The sequence below is a fragment of the Astyanax mexicanus genome, chromosome 5 (assembly GCF_023375975.1).
Source record: "Astyanax mexicanus isolate ESR-SI-001 chromosome 5, AstMex3_surface, whole genome shotgun sequence".
In the NCBI taxonomy this organism is placed as follows: domain Eukaryota; kingdom Metazoa; phylum Chordata; class Actinopteri; order Characiformes; family Acestrorhamphidae; genus Astyanax; species Astyanax mexicanus.
Genome location: NC_064412.1, coordinates 25,169,231 through 25,182,689, shown reverse-complemented (window position 1 = coordinate 25,182,689; position 13,459 = coordinate 25,169,231). Strand labels below are relative to the sequence as shown.

The 13,459-nt window shown below is 35.3% G+C and overlaps 2 protein-coding genes across 15 annotated transcripts in view; one reads left to right on the top strand and one right to left on the bottom strand.

Moving 5' to 3' along the window:
* Positions 1-1,187, bottom strand: part of dlg1a (discs large MAGUK scaffold protein 1a) — a 187,068-nt gene extending 185,881 nt beyond the window's left edge. For all 14 annotated transcript variants that reach the window (XM_022675135.2, XM_022675138.2, XM_022675141.2 and 11 more), the window contains exon 1: positions 522-1,187. In XM_022675135.2, coding sequence (XP_022530856.2) covers positions 522-540 — 19 coding nt within the window. In that variant the 5' untranslated portion in view covers positions 541-1,187. The remainder of the gene's footprint in view (positions 1-521) is intronic.
* Positions 1-13,459, top strand: part of LOC111195860 (G2/M phase-specific E3 ubiquitin-protein ligase-like) — a 675,934-nt gene that overhangs the window by 80,299 nt on the left and 582,176 nt on the right. The gene's annotated exons all lie outside the window — the stretch shown is intronic.

Sequence of the window (13,459 nt, the reverse complement as noted above, 5' to 3'; positions counted from 1 at the left end):
TACCATATTGTATGCAAATAATAAAATTGAATTGAATTATTATTAATTTAATTCAGTGTTTTGTCATATCGCTAAGAGTATCGTTATCGTGAAAATACCATGAAATATTGTGATAATATTTTAGGGCCATATCGCCCACCCCTAATAAAAAAAAAAAAAAAAAAAAAAAAAAATATATATATATATATATATATATATATATATATATATATATATATATATATATATATATATATATATATATATATATATTAGTTCATGAGATTTTTTTGTTATAAAGATAGATAGATAGATAGATAGATAGATAGATAGATAGATATAGATATATAATATAGATACTACATTTTATAGTAGAATATTTGAGTCTTGTTTTCTGTGCATTACAAACAGAAAATAGCATTTTTACATTTTCTTCCATCACTGGAGATTATAATTCAGGTATGAAAGGGTTAAGTAGTTAGTTAACTACTTAACTTGTTAGGTTAGCTAGTTAGGGAAGTAAACAAGCACTGGAATCTCACCTTTCTTTCTGACTGGCATGATCAAATCCAGGAGATCAGGTCATACACTTGGTGAAAAAAAGGAAGCAAAAAGTCAAAAATGTCAAACATTTGACAGCGTGATCCTTAGTAAAATGTAGTCCAAAGGAAAGCAGAAGGCAGTGAGACAGCTGTCTCTCTCTTTATCTTTCTGAATGGGTCAAACTGATCAACTCCTGAACACAGTTTAACACCAGTCAGTAGCTGCTGCAGCTGCAGCTCTTCTCCCAGCTCACCTCCTCATCATCATCCTCCTCCTCCTTCACCACCATCCACCAGATTCTCACAGGTTTACAGAGAGAGAGAGAGAGAGAGAGAGGACGCCTGTCTGTCTCACTCTTTACAGTAATTCCAACAAGAATGAATGGAGCAGAATCAGGAACGGTGCATGAACTCGCTGGTTAGAGCTGTTAGTGGAGGAAAAGTTAGTTAACTACGTAGAGTTCCCAAACAGTCCAGCAGAAAGTCTCACAGACACACTGAACCGGTCTGAACAGAGGAGAGGAGAAGTTAGTTAAGTTACTGCACTCCTCCGCAGCTCTTCCTCTCTTCCTCTTCTCCTCTGCTAGAAGAAATCCGGCTCGTATCGCTTCCTCTGGCCGTAAACGCGCCCGAACTAAACTTCTGCTGCCTCGGCCCCTCCTCTACTCTCCCCCAGTGTTGCCGAAAATCCAAACTTTCCTCCAAAATGGCGACCTTGAGCTGGAAACACATCACATGATCTGCTCTCTTCCCCCGTCCGCTGAGCCGAGCCCGAGAGAGAGGAGCTGCCGGAGGAGGAGAGCCGCCGGTGAAGGAGCGCCCGACCCACAGCCAGGTGCAGGAGTCATGAGCATAGAGTTTGCTAAGTGTTTCAGTATATATTATTTTTAATTATTGAGTTTACAATCTTACATATTACTATTTCTGAGAGTTTAAAACATGTTCTGATAGGTGTAACTTACTGTGATTTGAGCATTAACGTTAAAAACATTAGCTAGTTGGCTAACGCTAGGTTAGCTAGTTAACATAACTACACCTAGCTAGATATAGCATTGTAGCTAATTTTGGGTTAAATTAATTTTTTTTTTGTTATTAATTATGACAATGAGTACATTTACTAATTAAACAAGAATAATAAAAATAATGAAAGGAAATAGTGTATTAGAATGTGTAGACGTGTCCTTAGATGTGTACTTATGTAATATGTTAATATTTTGTGTATGTGTGTGTGTGTATATATATATATATATATATATATATATATATATATATATATATATATATATATATATATACACCTCTGGAATATAATCAAGAGGAATATGGATGATCACCTGCTGTCAAACCAAGCTGGACAGCTTAAATTTTTGCACCAGTAGTGGCACAAAGTTATCCAAAAGCAGTGTTTAAGACTGGTGGAGAAGAACATGCCAAGATACATGAAATCTGTGATTAAAAATCATGGTTATTCCATGGTCATTTCTTTAATTTCTGAAAACTTTATGAGTATGAACTTGTTTTCTTTGCATTGTTTGAGAAGCTCTGCATCTTTTTTGTTATTTCAGTTATAAATAAATGCTCTAAATGACAATCTTTTTATTTGGAATTTGGGTCAGTTCTGCAAAGGGTCATATAACGTTTTGATTTTAAAATGTTTAAACTGTTGTGACAAATCAGCTTTACACAGATTTAGGTTGAAGCTTCTTTTAAGCAAGATAAACACCACAGTGACGATAAAACGCCCTCAGATGAAGAGGAAGAAACCTTGAGAGGAGACCAGACAATATGCTGTATGGAAGTGGTAAGTTTAAATTTAATTTTTCCGTTTTCCTTTTTGTTCTAGTCATTTTTTTTTAATCATGTTAATGCTAATGAAATGACTGTGTGCTAAAGATTATGATCTCTTTAATGGCCAGATGGCATACGGCAAAATCCCACTTCACAGAATACAATTGAGAAAGTGCATTAAATCATGTGTCATCATAACACTGTGCAATCCTTCTGCCAATCAAGTGCCTTTGCTTGAGTCCAATTTGGAAAATGTGCATGTAGAAAAGTCACGAAGCCCCTAGTGGCAGGATTCTCCTATCCAACCAGCATGAGAATCTAGTATGAAAAGAATGAGAGCTACTGGCTTTGTCAATGATCCAGCAGATAAAGTCACGGTTGTCATGGTTTTAATTTATTCTAAAAAGAGGAGCTTTTCAAGGTTCTTGTCTTGAATGTATAGTCCTAGGTATACCTAATAGAGAGTTACTTATGTGTATGATCTTTACACTACTAAAATTCTGATTATTTTTAAAGAACCACCTATTGAAAGGTTGTTTAGTGAATTAAAAGTGACACTGCTACTGCAATTTCCTAATATGGGTGATTAGTCTAATAATAGCATCTCATTAGGTGTGGCATTTTGGCTTACCTTCAAGGCCACACTGTCACAGGCAAGAACAAATCAACGTTTGTTAATTGTATTGGTCTCTGAAATGTCATTGTGTTGCAATAGTCTTGCAAGAGGACGAATGGCAGTCACATGAGTCCATCACAATGCTGGAGTCTGGGTGGGGTGAAGCCTGCCACACCAAAGACAGTAGCTTCTTTTTTCCCCCCCAACACCTAAACCACAAAGAACTTATTCAGCTGGGTTTTCCGGGGCATTAAAGGCATAGAGGAACAATGACATGACTGATATTAGGGGGAAAGCTAGAATGCTGAAAGGAAAATTGCAGCTGTAGGTGTAGTTATTATACATGAGACATATCTTTGTCCAAAATTCATTCACTTAGGTTGCAAAAATGTAACATATTGTTCAAAGTTTTTTATTGTGTTTTATATTGCATCAGAAAAGAAAGTACAACATATAACCCACCCCCCCACCCTCACAATACCAGACATAACATTTACATAAATCCAGACATTCTTATAAGAATACACATACATACATACATATGTATATAAATATACACATACATAAGCATATGAGTAAATTAGGTTGTTATACTAATTATACAAATAAATTATAGAATTATTAATGACATAAATTATAGAAAATATTAAATTGACACAGTGTCAGGATCCAAATCCTCAACAAAGGCCAGAAAAGGTTGCCAAAGAGCATAAAACTTCCCAGTGGTTCCTCTCGTAGTATATCTAATCTTTTCCAATTTAAGATGATACATGATTTCTCTTATCCAATGACTGTAAGATGGTGGATTAGCATCTTTCCATTTAAAGAGAATTAATCTTCTAGCAAGAAGAGAACAAAAAGCAAACACATTTATATCCCGTCTACTGAGAGAGCTGTCTGACGGTGCTACACCAAACAATGCTATGAGTGGTGACGGCTCTACGATTTCCCCGGAGACCTTTGAAAAAGTCTCAAAAATGGAATTCCAAAATTTATATAATTTAGAGCACGTCCAAAACATATGCAAGAGGGAAGCGGGTGCCAACCCACAACTATCACATGTAGGGTCTAAATCAGCATTGACCTTTGAAAGTCTAATTTTGGACCAGTGTAAACGATGCACGATCTTAAACTGAATAACAGCATGTTTTGCACATATAGAAGATGAGAAAATTCCTTTTAATATTTTTTGCCAAGTTTTATCCAGTATTGTTTTACCCAGATCAGTTTCCCATTTATTTTTAAGAGTTTCCAGTGAAGTAGAATCATGTGAATTAAGTAGTTCATAAATTACACTAATAGTTTGCTTACTAACAAATTTATATTTAAAGATTGACTCTAACAGAGAGGTCGATGGAGATAATGGAAAGCAATCCAGGTTTGAAGATACAAAATTGCGAAGCTGTAAATATCTATAAAAATGTGATCTAGGAATATTATATTTCTGTGTTAGCTGTTCAAATGAGGCAAAATTACCATCTATATAAAGATCAGACAATGAGACAACACCCTTTCTAGCCCAAATAGAAAAGGCATCATCCATTATTGATGGGCGAAACATATAGTTCTTTGCGATTGGTGCTGTCTGTGATAGCCCCCTTAGGGAGAAGGACCTCCTGAACTGGTTCCAGATTTTGACTGAGCATACGACCACAGGGTTTGAGCTAAAGTTGGTAATAGGTTGTGTAAATGGTAATTTGGAGCATAATAATGCAGCTAGAGAAGTGGAGCCAACCGATGATTCCTCCAAGGTTGTCCACACAGGAGTGATGTACCCATTCCTCATCCAGTACAACAATGCCCTTATATTCGCTGCCCAGTAGTAGAAAAGAAAGTTTGGAAGTGCCAGACCACCATCATTTCGACCTCTCTGCAGTGTTTTTCTCTTTATTCTAGGTTTTTTATTATTCCAAATAAAGGTCAATATTAAATTATTTAGTTTAAGGAAAAATTATTTCTTTAAGAAAACTGGAAGAGACTGGAATATAAAAAATTTAACATATTGGAGCATTTTTGGTGTTACACACAAATAAATGCACTTATATAGTTAATGTTTGAATATTGCTGACAATAAATCTATTGACTGTTAAAATAGTCAATGATTTACAATGCGTTTATGTAGCAAAAACTTAATATAAAATTTCAAAGCTATTAGGTTTGGTTACATACATTTAAAACTTAAACATTGTGTTTAACTCCTGGCAAAAAGACTGAACTGAACTCAAGTAATAATGGGAAGAAATACAAAACAAATCATTAATGGGTTTTATGTATATAAATGTTAAATTACTTGAAAATGTATGTTTTCATGTTTTTTGTTCATTTAAAATGTAAACTGATAAAAGATATGGCCTACGTGTGACATGAATTTGACGTGTCTGAATGAATCTGTAAATTATTAATTTCTAAGTGTAATATTTGAATCTTGACTCAACTGTGCTATAGAGTCCTGTTTCAATTAGAAGGTAATTAAACTAAATTCATATACCTTGCATTAAAATGAGTGGTTTAATGGTTAATATTTTACACGAAGATGCAAAACTATTGAACTTTCTTTTCAAGGTAATGTGTTTTGAAAGAAAATAAAGATTTTTTTCATAGAAATATCCAGGACCTTTAAGGAGAATGCCTACCTGCTGATATCTGTCCACCCACACAAGCTCACCTTCAGCTGCTTATAGGATAATTAGCCTCTGACCTTATAGGTCAAAATGAAGCCAGGGGGCTTTTACTCATTTAGCTTCTTGCTAGGCTACACTAAATGCTGTGAAAAATTATGAGAACCATTTGAAATTTCATTGTTTTCTGCATGAATTTGTCATAAAATGTGATCTGATCTTCATCCAAGTCAAGGGTTCTGACAAATACAATATTTTATATATAATATATATGAATAAATATATATTTTTCCAGTGTAGTTATTTGACTCATAGATATAATGCATCACTTAAAATACTATTCTGAAGGACTTCAACAGGATAAAGATAAACAATATTATTATTTAACGTGTCATGGTTCTGTATAGCTAGGTTACAAAAATATATTTATGAAAGATAAAGAGGGTTTGGGAACTGGCCAAATAATAATTCAACAGAAATACACCCCTATGCTGTAAATGTAGTAAGGAACAGTAATAAAACTAAAACAACAAGAAAAACACTAAACTACTAGAGACAAAATGCATATGGACCTTACACAAATATTGTACAGTCCTTTCAACCATGGAATTAGAATAAATATCAACATTTCTAGGATTCTTATCCCTTAATAAGTGAGAGCAAACAAGAGCAAATCTATGTGCTCTATTGTCATATCAGAATTATACCATAAAAATGCAGCCATTTAAACAGAAAGTGTGTTGTGGGTAGCAGGGTAGAACATGCTCATGTTCCATTCATTAGAGCGTGCTGGAGGACTGTGGGTGGACACAAACGTTTTAGCCGGCTGCTGACCAACAAAGTAGGCTGTTCAGAGTAAACAGTACAAAGCATTTCTGACATAATTTAGAATAGCTTATGCAAGCCACTGTTGTGTAAATAGTATACAAGAGAAACTTTGTTGGTTAAACAGACTGTCTGAATGAATTAATTATTCCATATTTTAGGACTCATTTATGTACAATTACAGATTCAACACCTGCAAAGCCCTCGCTGAACCCAGAACACTTCATCCTAAGAGTTATTCTGTAAATAAAAACAAATGCCTGGCTTACACTACAAGATAATCAGACTGATTTTAGGGCCAACTTGCTCTTTGTCATAAAAATCACAAAAAATCTCTTGATTTGAGAGTGATTGTAAACTATGACCTTCCCAGATGATCCTGAAGTGTGTGTTGTCTATAATCCAGGATTTATTCCTCTGATATTCTTCCAGAGCAGTTGGGAGATTGTGAATCATGAATATGATACACATACACTCTAGATGTAGAGTGATATAAATATACACTGAACAAAGATTTTAATGCAACACTTTTGTTTTTTTCCCGTGAGCTTTTTTTCATGAGCTGAACTCAAAGATCTAAGACTTTTCCTATGTACACAAATAGCCATTTTCTCTCGATTGGGTTTAAATCTGTGTTAGTGAGCACTTTTCCTTTCCACCAGTTACAGGTGTGGCATATTAGGATGCTGAGAAGACACAGTAATTATTACACAGGTGTACCCTGGTCTGGCCACAATAAAAGGTCACTCTAAAATGTGCAGTTGCATATTATTGTGAGAATCTTGGGGGTTCAGAAAACCAGTCTGTGCCTGGTGTGACCACCATTTGCCTCTCGCAGTGAAACACATATTTATACATCATCTTCGAGTTGATCAGGTTTGTTCAAAGTCTTAGGTCTTTGAGTTCAGCTCATGAAAAATGGAAGCGATACCAAAAGTGTTGTGTTTATATTTTTGTTCAGTGTAGATATTGTGTAGAGTGGAGTCAGCTAAATTGAGCCATCATGTAAAATAGCTCGTTAAAATTTTACAGCTAATCACAATAAGTGCTCTTGCACTGCTGCTACAACACAACTTGACATGTAACAATAGTTTTGACTATGATCAGAAGATCGCTAATACGAATCTCAGTCATGCTGCTTGCAATTTGATATATAGCTTATTACATTTACCAAAAGTGGCCCATTTTAGCTAACTCCACCCAAAAAATATAGGGTGGAATTAAATTCACACCCGATAAAAACAATCCTCGGGCGCTCCAAGTGGTCCAGCAGACTATGATCAGAAGATCACTAATTCGAATCTCAGTCATGCTGCTTGCCATCAGCAGCTGTGGGTGGGTAGATGGTGTTTTCTCAGCACATCACTCCCAAGGTGATGTCTTTCAACACAGAAGTCTATTAGCTGATTTATAGAAAGCGTGTCGTTGTGCTTTACTTGAGCATGCTACATCTCACCATCAGTCAATGGTAAAACTCGCACATAAAACATATAGAAATGGAAAAAAAAAACCTCATTAACACATGAAAACATGGTCAACACCAAACAACCTTTAACAAGAGTGATAAACTAGTTTGCCAGACAGAGTTTAAGACTGCTTTTGGACAACACAGCATTTTGAATGGAGATTCCCATTCCATTGAAAGAAAAAGAATGTCTTGTTCTGAGCTTAATCTCTATTCGTGGGTTCTCTCACATATTCAGCATTGATACATTTTTTTTCAATCATGTGGGCCAGGCATTAGTGGAATGAAGAGTCATTTGAAATTAAGCTGTCATATCATGACAGAACTGCTTCTGCAGCATCTTCATACAGTGTGAATACAGTAGAAGACCTGGTGGGACATGGAGAGGAGAGAAATTCCTCTCTGAAGTGTGAGAGAGAGAAAGAACGAGAGAGGGAGGAGAAGGAGAGGGTGCACATTATGAGAATGACAATATGAGTAAGTCACAAGTCTTTTATCAGCAGGGTGGCAATTAATCACCGAGCACTAATTAGCCCAGTAAAAGTCTGCCAAAATGATCATTGTCATGTTGTTCCTTGGCACCATGCTGACACGGGTCAGAGGGAAGCCCGGGTCTTCTCCCCAACCCTCAGCAACCCTGTACTGCCATCAGTCAGAGATGTCAGTGTAGTACTTCACATACAGAACAGTGTTGGAAAAGATTGTTTGGACTGATGTTACTGATGTTTGGTCTTTTCTGTTACTTCTAACTATAGCTGTTATACATTGAAAAGAAATGTCATTATCCAGGCTTATGGTGCATTTTACAGCAGCAGGATATTACAAAGGACTACTTTAAATGCAGATAAAGTACACAGCATGTCCAACAGTGTATGCACAGGACACTAAACTTACAGTACAATAAATGCAATAAATACACATGACTGTAAAAAATCTATGTAATATTAATCCACAAGAAGATGTGGTCTTATCGGCATCTGCGGACATAAAATACTGGAGCAGTCGTGCAAATAAATAAAATAATACAAGTCTCTGATAAAGATGACATTACTAAAGAATAGGAAGACTATTCTAACATTGAGCCACCCCAAATTCAGTTATCTCTGCTTCTGTTGTGTTTGGCCTGTGCAAGCTGTCACAGAGAAAGCAAATAATTGAATTGAATTGATCAGAGGATAACAAGTCCATTGCGAAATGAAGCTTTTCTTTCATCTGCTTTACACTCAGCTTAAGTGAAAGGCCATATGGTGGCCAAAATCAAGATGCTAATTCCATATTTGGAGAATGAGTTTTTTTTTTTTTTTTAATCTGGCAGTTAATTAGTGCTTACTGATATTGCCTGTTTCCTTCCCTGACTGCACAGAGCTTTTAGGTTACAATATCATACACGCTCTATACGTATTGATTAGCGCACTCCTATTATCGTGAGAGTGAAGATTGAAGATTAGTGAGTACATTCCAGATAATATAATATAATATAATGCCACACACAAATGGTACAGAAACACATCTCTTGTCTTATTTGCTGTGAAATTTTAAATGTTAGCAGGGAGTGTGTTCCCTCCTGCCTTAGAATTCAGAGTATGTAGTAGTAGTTGCAGTATTTCTTACAGAGATTTTTGTTTATGTAGCATTTTAGTGCCTGATTGTATTCATTGGTTTAAGAACCAGTAAGGATTTTATTTTTTGTAGTAACTCATAACATGTTCAGGATGTATCATCAGGTGTTAAGGAAACATGCTGAGTTAAAGCACCAACAGCTGTTGTCAGCAGAGCTTCAGACAGTATTTTCTTATTTGAATTGTACAGTACATCACGTAAATCTATGTGGGATTTAGCCTCAGAATCTGCCCACTGCCATTCCCCAGTCCCATTCCACACTCAGGTTTGCCATGTAAAGACATCAACACACAAACAGTGTGCTGCAGTCATGGAAACGGGTAGGCGTGCTATTTTTCTGCTGAACAGGTAATCACTGAGCTTTGGTAAGGTTGCTAACCATAGCTGAGAGAGGGAGCGGGTGGAGCATAAAACTTTCCAGTGCTTGGAAATTGGACTTCTGTAGCTATTTCACACACTCACTTATATTTACTACTGATTGTTCCTTTAATTTATTTACACTATGAAGCTATTATAAACTCAGATAGAGTACAAAGCAATATCAGACCATGCATACACTACACTCTCAGAAATAAAGCTACATGAGGTTACAAATTCTGTATTTCAAAGAACAAAATTGTGCCACATCAGTAACTGTACTTCTAAAGGTACATGTTTGACCTTACATGTACTTATAAACACTTCATTACTTATTTTTTTATGCTATTTTACTTGCATTAATAATTTATAGCCAGTTTGAGTAAATTAACAACAGATGCAAAAAAAATGTAATGTTGACTTGCTTACTAGAAATGTATTTTCCCCTATTTGTATTAAGTTCTATTGGCTTCATTTATGTGAACATTAGTGTCTCCCCAACCTTCACTCACTATTAGTGTGGAGTCTTTTTTATATTAAGCTATATTTTATATCATTTAATGGTTCACTGCATGGCCACAATGTTGTGTTAAAATTCCCTGAATAAACAATGGATAGTCATATTAAGTGATAAATAAAAATAGAACAGAAAAGACAGAATGCCTACTGGAATTCATGTTACTCACTATATAAAGTATTATTTTTTTTATTAAATACCTTTGGGGACAGCAAGGGACTGATGGTGAATGATGGTAAAGGAGCGCACACCCATTATGCAAATAATGATGTCAGGCAGGAACCAATAAGGTACATACTGTATTCTACAACTAGGCCTAATCTGAGTCCAGGGGAGAAAAGTGCCCTAAACCCTAAACACTGTTCTTGAGTCATAATGATCTGTAATGAAAGCAGTATTATTGTCTTTTTACAACTGGTGAGTTTACACTGACACCTAGCGGTCACATTGTTATATTACATATTTTGAAGCAATGTTACTTCTTAATTTAATAGTTAATAGTTTTCAGAATAAAATCTATTATGGTAAATATCACAAATCTGTGAACCTCTTGTGTGGAAGTATCACTACCCTTTGGTAAGTATAAGCTTGTATAGCTTATTGACACCCATTCTTTTTTCAAAAGACTTATATTTCTGTAAGATTCTCAGGCTGTCTTGTTTGCACTGCTCTTTTGAGCTGTAGCCACAGATTAAAAGCTTGTACCTGGGTGTAATTCACTGTGCATTCTGATTCGCTGTTGATTATTATTATTTCATTAAACGCAATATGATTTTTAAACATATCCAATATTTTGATTTTCATTATTACATCACGTCACTAACCGATGACATTATAGGCAAATGACAAATTAATTAGTTATTTGTTTGTAGGTACATTCATCTGATGTGGGCAGTCCTGACAGTTTTTCAGTGGATTTCTGTTAAACAAATCTGATTATCAAAAAAATGTTTTGTGATTAATCATGATTAATCACACTTCTTCTCCTTCTTCTTAAGACTTAATCATAATAGTAAAAGTAATGTAAAGTGAGAAAAATGCCATTAAGGACAAAACACATTTTTAAAAGCCATAATGACTATAATGTTTTATTAAAATTGTTATGTTGAAAAATCTGTCCCAGCTGCATATATGCCTATTGAAAATGCATTTTGGTACAATGTAGATATATTAAAGAAGCTTAGTTGGACGTTTTTCTCTCACTGGGTGGAGAGAATTACCTGGATAGTTGATAAGATGCCGGAATGAAAAATGTGTATCTCCATAATAGCTTTACAGGAGAGAGAGATTAATCCTATTACAATGTCATTTTGGAGAATTTCTATTGTTCCATTTATTAAAAAGGACAGTGTAAGAGACAGCTTGTGTTCAAATTATGCAGTAAATTAACAATTAACAAAAATGGAGTTACTTGTTTTTCATTGGACATCGATGAAATGAAGACTGAGTTAGCCATTTTAATATCTCCATGTTCAAAGTAACTCCTGTAGCAGCAAATTAGCAGCACCATGGTTGCTTAGGTACCCAGAAAATGCTGTTATAGATAGAAAAATGTTCCAGAACCTACCAGACACAATGGTTTTAAAATAAATATATTTGGCTTTGCAAGGATAGTAGCAGAAGCACGGTGATTTATTATAATAGTTTGCCGCCCTCTCCCCACTCAGAACACTAATACTTTAAAAAATATATATACATATATGTATGTGTATATATATATATATATATATATATATATATATATATATATATATATATATATATATATATATATATATATATATATAATATACAATATTTATACAATATACAATATTTTTTTTATTTGGAATTTGGGAAAAATGTTGTCCCAAATTATATTATAGAATAAAACAACAATGTTTTGCCATCAAGCTGCCGGCGCTCACAGGGAGCACAATTGGCCCTGCTCCCTCTGGGTGGGGGTAGATGATGGGTAGATGGCGCTCTCTTCCCACATCACTCCTATGGTGCTGTCTGCAGCACAGGGCGTCTGTGAGCTGATGTACCAGAGCCGAGCCGCTGCGCTTTCCTCCAAGCTAGCTTCACATCAGAGGAAGCATGTGCTAGTCTTCACCCTCTTGGTGTGTTGGGGCATTACTAGTGATAGGGGGAGTTCCACTGCGTGGGTTGGGTAATTGGCCGTGTAAATTGTGGAGAAAAATTTGAAATAAAATTACAAAAACAAAATCAGAGAAACTGATTCAGAAACTGAAGTGGTCTCTTGTTTTTTTAGAGAGCTGTATATTTTATTTGATTGACATTCCACATATTTAGGAAGCTGTCTTGAAATCATTATTTTTGTAAACTGTTATGCAAAAGAACAAATTCTACTGACCTTGATTAAATGTATAGAAAACATTTAAATGGAATCACATCCAAAAGGCAAAAACATCCTAGTGGATATTTTATCACAGTTATGGTACTGTAGAGATGACCATATTCTGTTGCTGACACCAGAGGGAGACAACAACATGCTTGATATAATTTTAAATCATAGTGTTCAAAGCTAGCATTTGAACACACACACACACACAAAAACACAAGAGAATGAGTCATGATGCAATACATATGTATGCAGGCTTTTTTATATCTCTAGTCAGCACAGCTGGGATGTAACCCTGCATGCAGCTGCAGCATAACTCTCAGCTGCTAAGCCAAGCAGTTCTTTTAGTGAACATGCACATTTCCGTATGCAAAAAGTGACTACAGGTGAGAAAAAGAGTCCCAAAAAATGTGCCCAAATATGTAAGATATTTCCCAAAAGAGTATTCCAATAAACCTGTACATTTCTCTCCTGAATTATGGGTTTATGGCCCATAAATTATCATTCATTTGTATACAACCTCTCTTTATCTCTTATAGTTACACGCTGTGCTTTTAGCACTGATACAATCCTCTTCAAAAGTATTGGAACAGGAGTATTGGCCAATCCATTTAAATCTTGAGTAAAAAAAAAAAATAATATGAGGCAAAAGATGAACAATTCAGATTTTACTTCCAGGTATTTACAACTGGATCGAAACAGCAGAGGACCAAACACAAAGCTTTATGAAAGTGTAATTACTATACAGGGCTGGTGATGCATAAAATGTTGCAAATAAAGGTCAGCGA